At 49.0% G+C, this 14,448-nt stretch overlaps 7 protein-coding genes; 5 read left to right on the top strand and 2 right to left on the bottom strand.

Moving 5' to 3' along the window:
- Positions 1-278: 278 nt before the first annotated feature.
- On the top strand, positions 279-917 carry RCC_11274 (uncharacterized protein; the record flags this gene model as incomplete). Its single annotated transcript, XM_023776496.1, has 1 exon — positions 279-917. The coding sequence occupies one exon, from the start codon at positions 279-281 to the stop codon at positions 915-917; it is 639 nt and encodes a 212-aa protein (XP_023632264.1).
- A 548-nt stretch (positions 918-1,465) lies between these two features.
- On the top strand, positions 1,466-1,824 carry RCC_11273 (uncharacterized protein; the record flags this gene model as incomplete). XM_023776495.1 has 2 exons in its annotated part: positions 1,466-1,544; positions 1,604-1,824. 2 exons carry the CDS (start codon positions 1,466-1,468, stop codon positions 1,822-1,824), a joined length of 300 nt encoding a protein of 99 aa, XP_023632263.1.
- A 1,453-nt stretch (positions 1,825-3,277) lies between these two features.
- On the top strand, positions 3,278-3,794 carry RCC_11272 (uncharacterized protein; the record flags this gene model as incomplete). XM_023776494.1 has 2 exons in its annotated part: positions 3,278-3,283; positions 3,345-3,794. The coding sequence occupies 2 exons, from the start codon at positions 3,278-3,280 to the stop codon at positions 3,792-3,794; spliced, it is 456 nt and encodes a 151-aa protein (XP_023632262.1).
- A 905-nt stretch (positions 3,795-4,699) lies between these two features.
- Positions 4,700-6,615, bottom strand: RCC_11271 (uncharacterized protein; the record flags this gene model as incomplete). XM_023776493.1 has 2 exons in its annotated part: positions 4,700-6,493; positions 6,547-6,615. 2 exons carry the CDS (start codon positions 6,613-6,615, stop codon positions 4,700-4,702), a joined length of 1,863 nt encoding a protein of 620 aa, XP_023632261.1.
- Positions 6,616-9,166: 2,551 nt separating this feature from the next.
- RCC_11270 (uncharacterized protein) lies at positions 9,167-9,699 on the top strand (the record flags this gene model as incomplete). XM_023776492.1 has 2 exons in its annotated part: positions 9,167-9,468; positions 9,525-9,699. The coding sequence occupies 2 exons, from the start codon at positions 9,167-9,169 to the stop codon at positions 9,697-9,699; spliced, it is 477 nt and encodes a 158-aa protein (XP_023632260.1).
- A 1,457-nt stretch (positions 9,700-11,156) lies between these two features.
- RCC_11269 (uncharacterized protein) lies at positions 11,157-11,424 on the bottom strand (the record flags this gene model as incomplete). XM_023776491.1 has 2 exons in its annotated part: positions 11,157-11,254; positions 11,313-11,424. The coding sequence occupies 2 exons, from the start codon at positions 11,422-11,424 to the stop codon at positions 11,157-11,159; spliced, it is 210 nt and encodes a 69-aa protein (XP_023632259.1).
- Positions 11,425-12,920: 1,496 nt separating this feature from the next.
- RCC_11268 (uncharacterized protein) lies at positions 12,921-13,876 on the top strand (the record flags this gene model as incomplete). XM_023776490.1 has 4 exons in its annotated part: positions 12,921-13,161; positions 13,218-13,337; positions 13,391-13,515; positions 13,589-13,876. 4 exons carry the CDS (start codon positions 12,921-12,923, stop codon positions 13,874-13,876), a joined length of 774 nt encoding a protein of 257 aa, XP_023632258.1.
- Positions 13,877-14,448: the final 572 nt, after the last annotated feature.

The raw sequence follows: 14,448 nt of genomic DNA, 5'->3' as shown, positions 1-14,448 counted from the left end.
CCTAGCTTCGGGTAGTAGATAGTTAGTCGGGCTATAAGCTCTCGGAATCCGAGATAAATGAAGTTCGAGCCGTCGAAGCTAAGGAAAACTTCTATGTAAAGGGAATTATGTGAGCATTGTTTATCGCTCTGTTAACAACTCAGATACGATGTGAAATCTGACTAGAATACAGAGACTACACGTATGTTCTTGAGCAGTGTATCAACCAAACCAGAGCACCTTACATCGCAGTTCTAGAGGATGATGTCATCTTCGCGGAGGGTTGGCTTTCGAAAACTATGCTTGCTCTGGAGGAACTCGAAAGTCGCTCAAGCCACTGGCTGTACTTGCGACTGTTCTACACCGAGACCTCGCTTGGCTGGGAGGTAGAAAGCGATTTTTGGTATCGCAATAAGCCCCTTTTCTACTTCGTGGCTACAGCTTCTTCAGCTATGATGCTGTTCTCTACCCGGTCCTTTTATCCGGGAGCGCGGACATGGCTGGATCTAGCAACCATCTCTGTGCTGACCCTGGTCGCAGCCCCAGCTTTCGCAACTTTCTTCTTCATGGTGGGGAAATATAATCTGTTTCCCCTGAACGGCGTTGAGCGCATGGACAAGTTCGGCTGCTGTACCCAGGCTCTTGTGTTTCCACGATCTGGAGCGGTTGATCTTCTAGAAGAATTGCGGGGACATCAACGGGGTGGCCAGACTGATGCTCTGATAGAAGAGTACGCAGATCGGACAGGCTACGAGCGATTTGCATTGGCGCCCCAGGTCGTCCAGCACGTCGGACTTATCTCGAGTAGGAACAATCTGGAGATCAACACGAAGAGCACATGGGCTTTCTGGTTCGAGGCCCAGAACGGACGTGAGCTTCACCATGAGCACATGAGACTTGCAGCTGAGGTAGATTGGCAGCGCCCACTCTCTGATTAGGGTATTATTCGTGTGGATGCAGATCGTCTGAAGAAAAGGACAGACGAAAAGTACTACTACTCTTACGTTACCGCTTCGTTCCAGAACGCTAGGCAGCGTCGAATTTCTCGACACAACCAAACTACTTGTTGCTTCGATGCCTCCAAAAGCTCAGCAAAACGGAACCACTGAACGATGATGCATCAAAAAAGACTAACCAAGTTGTACACAAGTGCGTCATGTGAGCACCACACGAGGTATAATGGTCACCCATCTCAGCGATTGTTTTACGCACGGAGATGGAGGACCCGGGCCGATCTTTGCTCGAAGTGAACCCCCTGCCCCCACAGGCTGGGCCAATTTCTAGGCTGCAGCTTTCCGGGAGTTCTGTTCCGGTTGGGTTATCTAGCGTGGGACACGTACTAGTCTCGTGTGGCAACTGGCAGCGAGTCAAAAGCTGCTACATATCTCCAAGGGTGGTCGCGTCTCTTTCATCTGTGTTGTCATATCTCCCTGGCATATATTCTACTTCTCCAACTCTCCACTGTCAAGAACATCCTGGCCTTAATATGTCTCATTCGGGAGAAGATATCACCAAAGTGCAGGAGAAAGATCGGCCTGCAAATCAAACAAACTCTGCACAACATGGTACGCATGAACAGACATCGAGTGAATGAGAAGTACGTGTGCTGATTGCTAATCTATAGCAGCCACAACTACCCCATCAACGTCTACCAAGAGCGATGAGAAGGGATGGGAACTGGTAGACCGCGAAGAGGCTTCTGATCAAACACCGCAAGATGAACCCACTTCATCCACGTCTACTCATTTTGACATCACATTGGATAGCAAGTGGACGGGCAAACACACCCTTTTCACTTATGATAAAAAGGAGGCGACTTATCGCAACGTGGGCTCCAAAGGGTGAGAGCTTGTGGTACAATTGGAAATGCCGATTTTTGCGTGGGTCGAGCACATCTTTGTCCTTCACAGGCCGGCTTGCATTGCTCGATTTACTTTGTAAATTCTCCACCGAACAGACAGGACTGCAGAAATCAACCCGTTCGCATCAATGATCAGGCGGAAGATGAGAACATCACATGTTTTACTGCGTCTAGAAATGTTCCATCGTCAGACGGGACAGCGTGTGGGGCTGAGAACTCACAGCCAGGCGATTCACGAGCTCATTGTTGGATCCGATGCATGGACTCATGATACCAAGAGAGTTTTTGACGCGCCCAGGAATTGGGAGAGATTGCAAAGAGCTATACATCTTTCATTGTCCTATGAATTTATGAAGATGCGCCACACTGACCACGTTATTGAGCATGCCTGGCCCGATACTCGATCATCATTCCGCCCTTATTTGCGGCAGATGGCAGACGTGGGGCGGAATGGAGCAGACATGCATCCATCCTGGACGCTGGTAACAAAATCCTCTCCTTCGCAATTCCCAGCCGAATACACCGCCAACTCGCAGCCTGCATCGCTTTCGTAAGACCATCGATCGGCGGTCCAGATCTGGCACTTATTATCGCCGAAGTTGGTGATGTCGCCAGAATTGCAATCGGTGAACAAGAAGGCGTTGGTGAAGCCAATTATGGCTGCGAGAGCAGCGACTGCGTTGCTTGTCTTCATTGTGCAGGTTTGGATGGATGTTTGCTTTTCAGAGGAAGAACATGTCAGTCTAATGTGCACATTGAAAGTTTCCCGAGGCCGAATCGATGCTACTCACATAAGTTGTGGTTGCTGCTTCGCTATGCTGGCTTGAGTTGATGTTTGGTGCTGATGGAGACACATCTTGCACGGGGAGGTTGCTTCCTAAATACACCGATGACACGCATGTAGTAGTCCAAACAAGTCATTCCAGCACAAGGCGACCGATCCACGTAGGTCCTAGAGATCAGGATAGACGCAGGACGAAGGATAGACGCTACATGGAGGATAGACGCAGGGCGAACGATAGACTCTGAACTAAAATCCAGAACGAGTGGTCTTGAGGATCGGCGCAGGACGAAGGATAGACGCTATATGAAGGATAGACGCGGGACGAAGGATAGACGCGAGACCAAGGATAAGTTCAGAGCGATTGTTCCACTTAGGAAGAAGGATCGGGCACAAGACCGAAGGATCGGCGCAGAACGAATGATCGACGCTGGGCGAAGGGTAGACGCTACATGAAGGTAGACGCAGGACGAAGGATAGAGATGATTTTTCCGTCGTTTGCAGCCAGCCTCGTCCGTTTGCTTTCTACCCGAGGGACTTCGTCTGAACTCGGAACGTAGATTTATAGAGTCAGGGTGGCCGCGACATCCCCAGCATCTTCAACAGCGTATCAAATTACACCCATATCAGATCGTTCACCTCAAATCTCAGACAATATGAAGGTGCAGTCCCCCTCGAATACTTCACTGTCTGTCGATTCGTATCTAACACATTTTCGACCAGATCAACTTCTCTTTTGTGGCATTGTTGGGCTTGGCTCTCCCATGGGCTGCAGCGACCCCAATAGCCACGTACGATGTCATCGAGGCTGCTGTTCTCGAGACTGACTTCAACAAAACAATCGCCATCTCACCGCGGGCTGGAGATGAGTGGGAGTTGGTTGGGTATTTTGGATCGGCCGTCAACAACCAGTGTACTGGGAAAAGCGAGACGATCAAAGGCAACAGTGCCACCACGAACTGTGCACGTTCGAAAACCGTGACAACCTTTGCGTGTGTCGACGTCGGAATCAACGTCGGCTGGGCCAAGTGCGCTTTCAAGCTCTCCCGGGAAGGTACAGGCTGCTCCTCGAGCATTCCAGCCGACAAGGAAATCGATGTTGAAGGTGTGAAGAAGGTCACCGCCCAGGACGTTGACGATGTTACCTTCTACACCGTGGTGTGTAGCGAGTAGAGCTATGATAGAGATAACTGGGTCTTTGGCAGATACTATCGGATCCAATCAGGTGGAGAGTTGGAATTGATCAGGATGGTCAGCGGAATTTGATGCTGGAGATACGTTTCAATTTTGAGGCTATCAGGGGGGGTGTGTCTGTTCATTCGTGTGTGTATCTAGCAAGTACATGGTGCCACTGTCGGAATGAGATTGCACTACGCAAGTTGATACATTTATACTCCCGTCGTCACGACTATCCGGCCGGTGTAACGATGGTCGGATCATGACCGGCTTCCGGTGCAAAGGGACGTTGTGTTCAAAAGACGATTGAATCAACCGTACACGTTTCTTCGACATTTGTTCCTCGACTCACGGTGAATAGGAACACAACCGTCGCGTCTATAAAGAGCGGATGAATCTCGGTACGTAATGACCTATGTGTTATGTGTCTAGGATCTTATCGGCTCAGAATGCCAACATCCGATGGAATAAGATGTTGAGCAATCAAGCTAAAATAGAGTTTGAATCCCATGACAAAGTGAATGCAAAAGCTCCTTTTCGCATAATCCTCCTCAATGCACCGGCCTCCTCCCTACATACGTCTTACTAGATTGTTAATGCATGTATGCGGATGACATTAACTGGGTCCGTTTATCATTTGTAGCGCACGCTGAATATGTTTATAGTGTGGATATTTGCCTTGTCCTTATCTTTTTCAGTGAACACTCTATATAAGATACTACCGTCTCTGATTACTGCCTCATTCGCTTCAAAGAAATTGAGAGTAAATTCTAGGAAGAGGCTTGCCGTCTTAAAGAAGCGCCTAATAAAGGCAAGCAAAACATTTGATCGTGGTCATATCACTAGTTGCGAATAGTCCACATTCTAGAAGTCCAGGTATTCCCTTACATTCTCATAAACATCTATAGGTAATCTCGGCCAAGAACACCTCTACGAAGAGCAGTCACCTTAGTCGTCTCCGCTAGCCCAATACCACCCTGTGCGAGAAACCCATAGCGAACTCTTACTTTTGACAAAGCCTTTCGGGTATCCAAGGACTTTCTCGCCTGTTCCACGACATCTGCCATATCCAGGCTTTGAGTGCTGTCAATCATTTCAGTGGTATTTCCAAGTCGTATAACGTCCACTTTGCAAGATCGATGCATTGTCTTTGTTAACACCAGCATTGCTGCGAGACTAGCGAGAGTCATTGCAACGGGCAACAGCATTAGGTATGAGCGCGAAGTCTGCATGCGATTCAGTAGCTTAGAAGACTGGATGGTGATAGGGTCCGACTCCCATCGTTTCGTTATGGCAGTCGTCAAAGCCCCGGCACTGGTGTTCACGAAGGCGTTCAATTGGGAATGGGTCCAGCTATAAGCAGGATACGGTCTCTGGCTGACATCGCTGGTCCAGGGAATCGGGAGAGTGATGTTGTTCTGGGATGAAAGGGCAGGACCTGCCTCGAACAATGGCTGTGCTCCCGAGACGCTGATTCCCACAAGTGAGGCCATTGCGCCTAGCCACACAGCAGTTTGCCAATGCCCTATTGGTCCCATTCGACCAGGAGATTTAAGATTTGTCAAATCGCTCAGTGGCTTATCTTGATTCCAAGAGGGGCACAAATCTGGTGTCGGATAGGTACACACGGAGCTGTCGACAAGCTGGACATTGACGTCGCATGCCAGCGTCGAAATCGCCTCGACGCCATCCGTATACATCTCTGACTCGGATGGCGGGATATTGAGGTATCCACCTTCAATATCTCCGTTGATCGCAGCAAAGACTAGTCTCGTTGTAGCGGAGGCATCGCCGTTTTTTCTGTAGTGGTCCACCCACACTGTGAGCTCTGAATGTAGCCGTAGCGAAACAGAAGAATCCGAAAACTTGTCCATATTCGTCGCGACTTTCCATTGCTTGTCACCGTTGACCCGGTGCAGTTCCCCGGAAAGATCCGTGCGCCATGCTGAGCAGTTTTGCTTCATATCCACCTTGACCGCTTTGGCCGTGAAATTGCCAAGTGCAAGCAGTTGCCTTCTGTCAATCATGAACTCTCTCTGCTGCCACATCGGCTCTTCCACCTGATTGTAGGCCCATGTCTGGTAGTTGGTTATGGCCACAGTAACGGCACCAGGCAAGCTGGGAGGTGGATTCATCTGCCTGAACGCCAAACCGATGCCTCCTTGGGTCTTTTGGCTGCTTGTTAACGTGGTCGGAACAGTGCCAATGTTGAAAGCATATCCCACAACAGTCGCGTCAGCCTTGAGAAGGAGCGAAAGAATGGTGACTGCTAGCAAAACAGCAAGTTTATTGAACCTTCGTGAGTGGAGCACTGCTAGTGGTGCCGAAGCAATCGATCCACGCGTCGTAGACAGGTAACGATCGATAGTGTCCAAATCAAAGGTCCTCTGAGTCAAGGTAGGCCAAATAGTCGTCTCGGCCAGCTGGTAAGTGGCATATGCCATGCATGACATGCAAATACCGTATATGGTCGAGGTTATACCTTGAACAAGCGCGATCTCGTCGTGAAGAGTCGTGACGAAAGACGACACGGAACAATCCAGAGCCCAGTCGGGGCAGTCGAATATCTGGTTACTGAGCCAATAGGTGAAGCAAAAGCATGCAATCGCGCCTCCTGTGCCAATAAAGAATGCCAGCGGGATAGTAACGTTGTCTGCTGTAAAGCTCAGAAGACCTTTCCGAGGGCCTCGATGCATCTACGCAAGGTTAGTGTGTCGAAATAGTGGGCTGCGCAACATCGCGAGAGTACCTGAGAAGACTTGTCATCATTCAGCGGATCATAAGCTGTATGATCATCAAGTTTCGGCGTGCAAGACATGTTCTAGAAATGACTGTGGGAAGTCAAGGCCTCGTGTAGAGGGAGGTGTAATACCTTACTAGCCAAGGACGCTGCGTTGTGAGACAACATCTTTAAATAGCATCCAGAGATTTATCCCACGTCAGCACAGCTGTAGCGGCTTCTAGATTTACGCCTCGAAGGCGCATATAATGAAAGTCAGGCTCCAAGCTACCTTTGCTCCAGCCAGGAGAAGAAGGTCAGGACAAAAAAGTTCCAACAGTCGAACCGGAGAAACAAGACAGAAGGGACCCGTCGACCCGGAAACGTCAGGCCTTCCATTCGGTAGTCGCATGTAAAGCTCTCCTTGCAGCGATGTATCACGATAAAATGTCTTGCCGGCCGGAACTTCGGTGTGGCTCAGTATTCCGGGACGGTAGCATAATTTGCTGACGCATACCCAGGCTGCCTCTACCCAAGCATTCCAGTCCAATGAAAAGGGGAATCAATCGACATATCCAGCCGTCGCAGTGATTTTACACAGGATTGGATTAGAACTCCTGCCACGACGGAATGCCAAAGAAGGTATACTCCAAGTTCTCTTGGACGAAAAGTGTGAGGGGAGCCAGGGGACGAGAATAGATCAGCCTCAGCTGAAGGTGAGAACCACATCGTTGCGAGCTCTGGAACCCGTGGACCCACTTATCGGGAGCATGATAGTTTACTGCGGCCATCCTTTTAACAACAAGGCCCGCAAACCACACCAAGGGTAAGTGCAAACTAGATCAAGAGCCACCAGATCATCTTGGAACGAAAATAGATGAGTTCTTGTGTCGCTGCCTCCATCGTGCTAAGAATGGCATTCTGGTCGACTGTTGTATAGCCGAGCGWTATTATGAAGTTGGCGACAAGACGGGGTGTATTTTAGAAAAGGATAAGCGTCATGGCAATCGGGGCTAATCCTAATTTGTACTAGCGCATCAAGAAGATTTAGGGGAATTGTCTGCGGTGAATTGCAACCTCTACCTACGCACTCGCGCGAACAGAGTCCTCCTTCCGCCTTAATGGACGACGAAATACAGTATCCTGACGGTTTCTCTCTGAAGGACATCTTAGCCTGGGGTAGTTTCGGGCTGGTATGCCTTGACTCATCCTCCAAGACAGTCGTCAAATCTGCACACGACGAAGTGGCGCAACCTTTCATAGATGCCGAGAAGCATATATACGAACGATTTGAAGAATGCGGTGGTCACCCGGGGATATTGAAATACYTTGGAACACATGACGACTCGTCGATCAGGCTCCAGTATGCATCAAAGCATGACCTGCGGACCTACCTCCATCACAACGCTGGCACAATTTCTTCTGGTCAGCGCCAGCAGTGGGCTACGTAAATCGCAAAAGGCTYGATGTTCATACATCAAGTGGGCGTCGTTCATGGAGACCTGACATGTGCCAATGTCTTTCTGGATGAGGAGTTGAATGCCAAAGTGGCCGATTTCTCCGGCTCTTCGTTGCGCGACTCGCCTCTACTTGTCCATGTTACGGCAAGCCATGCACATGCAGTGTATGCGGGATCAGCGAAGGGCGACTGGTTCGCGCTTGGCTCTCTCCTGTATGAAATCACGACTGGGGAACCGCCTTGTGGCACCCTTACAGACAAGGAGATCGAGGATACATATGTGAGAAAGGACTTTCCAAAAACAGAATCCCTAGGTTTGATTGGAGAGGTGGTTATGAAATGCTGGCAAGGTACATACGACAATGCCAGTATGATTGTCAAAGATCTTGAAGACCCGCCAATTCTTCAGCGGATTTTGTAGTTCTAGCTTCGGTTCCCTCTTTTAGATTGCGGACCACTGACTTCAGGTATCAATACCGTGAACGCAGGCTCAGGTAGGTAGGTCATGCTGTTGGCTGATAAACCATTCTAGGCACTGTACTGTGTTCAACCTTGGCAGAGATTGGCTTGGTGGAGATAGAGGTACATCGTCGGTGGATACATCATTAGTGGAAGAAAGTGAAGTTGTAGTGCTAGGAGGAGTACGTCCAAGTCTGAAAATCTGTTAAATCGTCTCTTTGTATTCGGAGGTTATTCTCAATGGCCAAATGTTCGCTTTTGCTAAAGTCACCTAAGAATCGGTTCGACTACCAACGCACGAGCGCTAGGATGCGCAAGATCACCCTATGGGTTGAGACGCTGCATGATCTGAGTTCTTTGGTAGTGCCATGATGCAGATCCACTTTTTCGATCATCTAAGCATTGGAATGATCGCTTCCGCCTAGTTCGTGTCACCATCCCTTGCTTGGCCCCAGGCAGAAACGATTCTTCACAGCCAGCAGTATCAATGGGCTGTTTGCCATGATACAGATCCACCTTTGCAACCATGTAAGTATTTCGCTTCCGCCTAGTTTGTGTCACTACCCCTTACATAGCCATAGGCAGAACCAATTCTCACAGGCAGCAGTGCCAATGATTTGCTGGCAGATATTTCTACAATTTCATACTTATAAGAGTCCCCGGCAGCGATGGCTCACACTGCTCATTATTATTATTATTCTCTTCTCTCCAAGATTGCTTTAAGACAACATCATGGGCTACACCCACTACTGGAAAATCCCCTCCGAAACTCAAGCAGTATGGGAGAAACACTGGCCACTGCTGGTCATGGATGCGCGTGTGATTGTTCAGGCTGCTGGAGTTCGTCTGCGTAAATCCATTGATGATRATGCGATTGACTTGAATGGATACGACGAATCCCACGAGGACTTTGTTCTCAAGCCCATCTGCATAGATTTCGACTGTTGCAAGACTGCGGGGAAAGATTATGATATCAGTGTCTCGGCGATTCTCCTCCGCGCAAGCCAGCTGTCTGGGCAGGCAATACAGGTCAGGTACGCTGGTCTTTCGCTTGAAATTGTCTCGAGGAGAATCATTAACATGATCCTAGCTCGGACGGAGATTGGGATTATGAGTGGATGGAGGCGCGGGAGCTCGTCTCGAAGTTGTGGCCTATTGACGACATGAAATGTCCTTGGGATGAGGAGGGAGGTGGAGAGAGTGAGGAAGAGATGGAGGAAAATGTCCCCGATGAAAGACTTGAAGTGCGATTTCAAGGACAATGACGGCAAGGAATGTGGCTGTACATTCCACCCCCGATTGCGTCGGGCCCTCGATGAGCACATTCGGCTCGAGCACAAGCCTATGTGGAAGGTTCCCTACAGCTGTCCCCTGGAAGGATGCAAGGCCCAAAACGTCAGACGCCCTGACAATGCTGGGGATCACTTCCGGGCCCACCTGAGGGGGAAATCACAACGCCACAGGTTTTGTACATTGGAAGAATTGACCGACGCAATGCACGGTCACGCCTGCTGGCCCGATAAGAGGATTACCAAGATGTTGAGATATCTTCGCAAGTGTGCAAAGGATACCGAAGAACAACAACGCGTTCGCGAAGAGCAGACAGCACAAGGATGCGTTCAATGAGCATGCAAAGCCAGATCATTTGCGCTATGCATGTTGTCAAGGCTGTTGCTACAACATGAAGACGAGCTTGGGTCAGGCGAGTAGCTGCAACTTCAGACATCAGTTATGATGGAATAATTTTAGAATCTTGGTTTTTGCATCGACTCCTCCATCTGCCTTTGAACTTGTGAGATGAGAGCTTTTCGGTATTGGGTATTATGTCTACGCCCAGCTGTTCTTTCTAGTATGAGCTTAATTATTTCCTTACAAGATCTCTTAACAACGGCAATTCTCTCCGTATGAGTGAAGTGCTGGATATCTTCGGTTGGAATTATTCAGCTCTCGCCAGCATGTATCCTGGCTTAACTTTCTCCCTCCTGATACTCAATTCCGGCTCTTCCTCTTCTTTCGTGCCGACTAACAGCTTTGGTGTGTAGAAGGTGAATAGAAACCTCAGAATGTACTCTTGATGCAATGTAGACTTCGCCTCCTTGTACTTTCAAAGGTTCTTTTGATCAAGATCGAGTCATTCGGGCTTACCGACGACCCGTCACCACTTTCACTCCCTGATGGACATCATCGAAATAGTTTTAACAAAGCCAGCAGACCGTCCATGGTGATCGACGAAGCAGACGATGCTACGAAGATGATGGTCCAAATGACATCAGTAGTTCAGCCAACGCTAAAAGGCCTTATTACAACAACCATGCGGGCAGGCGTCTAGGATGAAAAAGGGCACGGACATGACATTTCTCAATTAGCTCCCGATAGTAAAGTACTATGGCGATAAGACTTACGATTCAGGAATATCATTCAGCTACTCGCAAGTTTGACTTCGATCATGCGCGCCATATCTTCACTCAGCTTGAAGCTAGACGTTTCATTCACATTCACATGCCGTAGCGCCTAGTTCGGCACTAGCGCGTGGTCTATGCTCAAAGCGCGAAATAACCTCCGACTTCCGTTTACTTCCTCCTCTCATAAGCATCCATTCAATCACCTGCTTACAGCGCATAGTAGAAACAGCTCCTCAGTCACTCGATTCGTATATGGTTCCTCCTAGATCCTTCTGACATCGTAGGACAAACCATAGGCTTCGCATATCGCCATGGCGAGCCTACTCATCATCTTTTCCATCTGCCTCTGCTGCAGCAATAGCTTCTTCGAAAGGGTCATCGTCCCCTTTGGTCCACTCGCTCCAGCAGCATCCTCTCTCTGGTCAAGTCAGAACGGGTCGATACTGAGGAAGAGGTCTACATGAATAAGGACTCACTCTGGTTCATTCCATCGGGTGCAGCAGCATCGTCGACACTGCTGATTGGGGCAGCCCAGGCCAACGCGCCCATAAAGGCTGCGACAACCCCAATTATGTTCTTCAAATGCATAGCTCTGCGAGTGTTGACACGATTCGATGGTCTCAATGTATCCCTGGGTCTTGTGTGATCTGGACTTGAGAGTGATCTGGAGTTGAGTGTGAAATACTCTTGCGATGGACCACGCGGGCTACGACGTTTATTATACACGGATGTCAGATTCTTTCCCTGACCGTTATGAGCTCCACCATGCAGTCTCATCGAAAGGCTCGCCGTCGGCCGATTGCGTTGACCTTGAGGTTGGAGCTCTATGAGCAAGGAATCAACCCAGTAATAGCTTCTAGAGATCACTGATCGTGCGAGTCAGAATAGTAGTCCTATGCGATCATCCCCTACCTATACCCTTACAATCTCAGTCGTGCATACAGAATTATTCGGAACTTTCCGCTCCTRGTTAGTAGAGGGATGAAAAACTTCTGTTTCGCCTGGTGTAAGGGGCATTGTCCATTCACAAGGCCACGATGCAAGCTTTAGTACCTACGGGGATAGGAAGCTCGCCAAGTAAGTACTCTTGTATGCGGGACACCCATTGTACAGAAGCTTTTGAGCTTCCACCCCTGCAACAGCTATCGATGAACGTAAAATCCTGATCAGGAGCTCCTGTAATGTTATGGGAGTTGTTGTCCTGCCCTGCAACCCCATAGGTATTCATTCCACAAGCCGTATAAGATCAGCTCTAGAATCTCCGGCTTGTTAAGGGGAGTTGACCGATTCTGTTAGAAATTGCGTCGAAACCGTCCTCGTCCTTGACGACGTTGGTAGGTATTCTTTTTCTTTGATAAAGCTTCTCATAAGCGGGATTTTCTCCATGTACAACAGCTGTCGCACGTGAAGATCGAACCATGTAGGGTACAGTTCACGCCGTTGCCCCTACCTATATCCCCACACACAGCAGCTACCGACGGTGAGCTTATAAGCATCGTACCTTAATAGCTTGAGAAATGCCGGGGCTTTTGGGAGCTCTTTAGCAGTCGACGATTGTCGCGAAGGGGCTGCGCTTACGTATATCGCACTTCGACGACTTACGGAGTTACACCTCGTAGCTTCAGGGGCGCCGCCTTTACAAAGTCTCAAATTGCTACGGTACATCAGTAGCTTAGTATCGTGATGTCCTTAATAAGAAGGTTACTGTATGTATCCGGACAGGGTATTGGAACCTACAAGCTGTCTCCTGATCAGAAGAGACATCGCATAGCCAAGACAATAAGATGAATAGACCGTAGCACCCTGGTCGTAGTTTCATGGTGAATTGATGATAATCTTCATGGGACTTGCTTCAGCGACCAGGATTGGACAGGGGTGCCACGCTATATATCCCGACATGAAGAACTGGACATCATGCCACGATATTACATGGATCGGGACCATGACACGTATTCCCGGTTGGCAATGCATTGCTCCGTCTCCCCACCATCCTCCATCATCGAAGTCATCAGTCAGCCTGCCGACTGAAGACAAGAATTGTGCATTTTCAATTCAGCAGCTTCACGCATCTCACATTCGGGACGATGGAGAAGTATACCAAGGTCTTATCGTCCGAGTCAGAAGATGAGCCCTCACCAACTTTCCGCGAGCGAAAGCGTCAACGAAAATGTCTTTCCCTACCAGCCATTTTGATCGGGATGCTTGCTGGGAGTTTAATGTTCAACGTGGTACTATTATCTCTGCTTTGGCGAGCAGCAGAGCATAGCAACTCCTGCCAACCAGTCCGAAATCTGGCGGAGGAAGTCAACGGGTTAATTCCAAAGGGTGCGTTCTTGGTCCAGTATATCGGAAATGCATAGTTTGACGACTCGGAATTGCAGTACCGCTCAAGACGGTTGTATTTCGTAAGGCTCCGGAGTACATTCCATATGATCAGAAGATGAACTACACGGAAAAGGACCAGCTGGTTGCTACAACTTGGAAGAAGGCGTTTATGCCTGGTACGTTGTCTCTCATAACCATGGCGAAGTTCAAGGTTTAACGGGATGCACAGAGGGTCGAGGCTTTCTTACAGTCGACAATCCAGAGGATTACGTCTTGGTAGCTCCTTTGACGACGCCCAACGGCACAGCCGTCAATATGTACGGAATGGCAGCATTCCATGGAGTACACTGTCTGGTGAGTGTGAGCCCTTGTTCGAGTGTGCTGGTCGACGGGAAGGAAGCTCACATATAAATATCAACAACTCTAGGGACTGATATTCCGTGCCTATCTCGCATCAACTCATGGACACAAGCTTCCAGCAAGTTTGGCAGTCGAGCACGTATATCACTGCTTCGACTACGTCCGGCAATCTCTCATGTGCGCAGGGGACATGGCTCTCGAAGGCATCACTCCCGGGAGCAATATTACAGACCGAACACTTGGATTGGGTGCCACTCATATCTGTAAGGATTGGGATGCTTTGATGGATCTGGCGGATGAGCTTGCCAAGCCGCTGGATGTCATCTACGATCAGGTAATCGCCAGTGAAGGTTGAACATTTGTTTATTCGTAAGACGTTGAAGAAGTATTAAGATGAACCGAATCAGCCAAGTGAGCAAGAAGCAAAGCACCTCGTGGTTGGGTCGTCGTCTCAGACTGCTGGTTCGAGCGTGACCATCCTATCGTCGTTTGGTGTAGAGTCCACCATCTTCGGAGCAGGTCTTTAGTAGCATGCGTCGATGAAATCATCTGTTGAAGCGCCTACGCTCATCCGAGATTCGGCTGGCTTCAAAGCTCACCAGTGAAGGGCGTAAACCAGAACTTAACACAACAACCATAAAGARAGCTTTGCATCGCGCATGCACTTGAGATGAGGGAAGTATTTGCAGTACATTACCGAGTGAATGGACGGGATTATAGGCTCTTGATATAGTCCTTACTAAAAGAGCTTAGGGCGATCGATCAACGTGGACACTATAGTGGCGTGAAAATGAGTGAAGAAGAAGATTCGATAGTCTGTCTAAAGTTCGAACAAGAGCTGCCTCTTGTAGACTATATGTCCGTGCCAAGACACTGCCGCGGAGATGGTGAGTGCCCAAGCTATCACTAGGATAAGAGCTTCTCGTG

The sequence above is a fragment of the Ramularia collo-cygni genome (genome assembly GCF_900074925.1).
Source record: "Ramularia collo-cygni strain URUG2 genome assembly, contig: RCC_scaffold28, whole genome shotgun sequence".
Lineage (NCBI taxonomy): Eukaryota > Fungi > Ascomycota > Dothideomycetes > Mycosphaerellales > Mycosphaerellaceae > Ramularia > Ramularia collo-cygni.
This window is presented reverse-complemented; position numbering and strand designations above follow the sequence as displayed.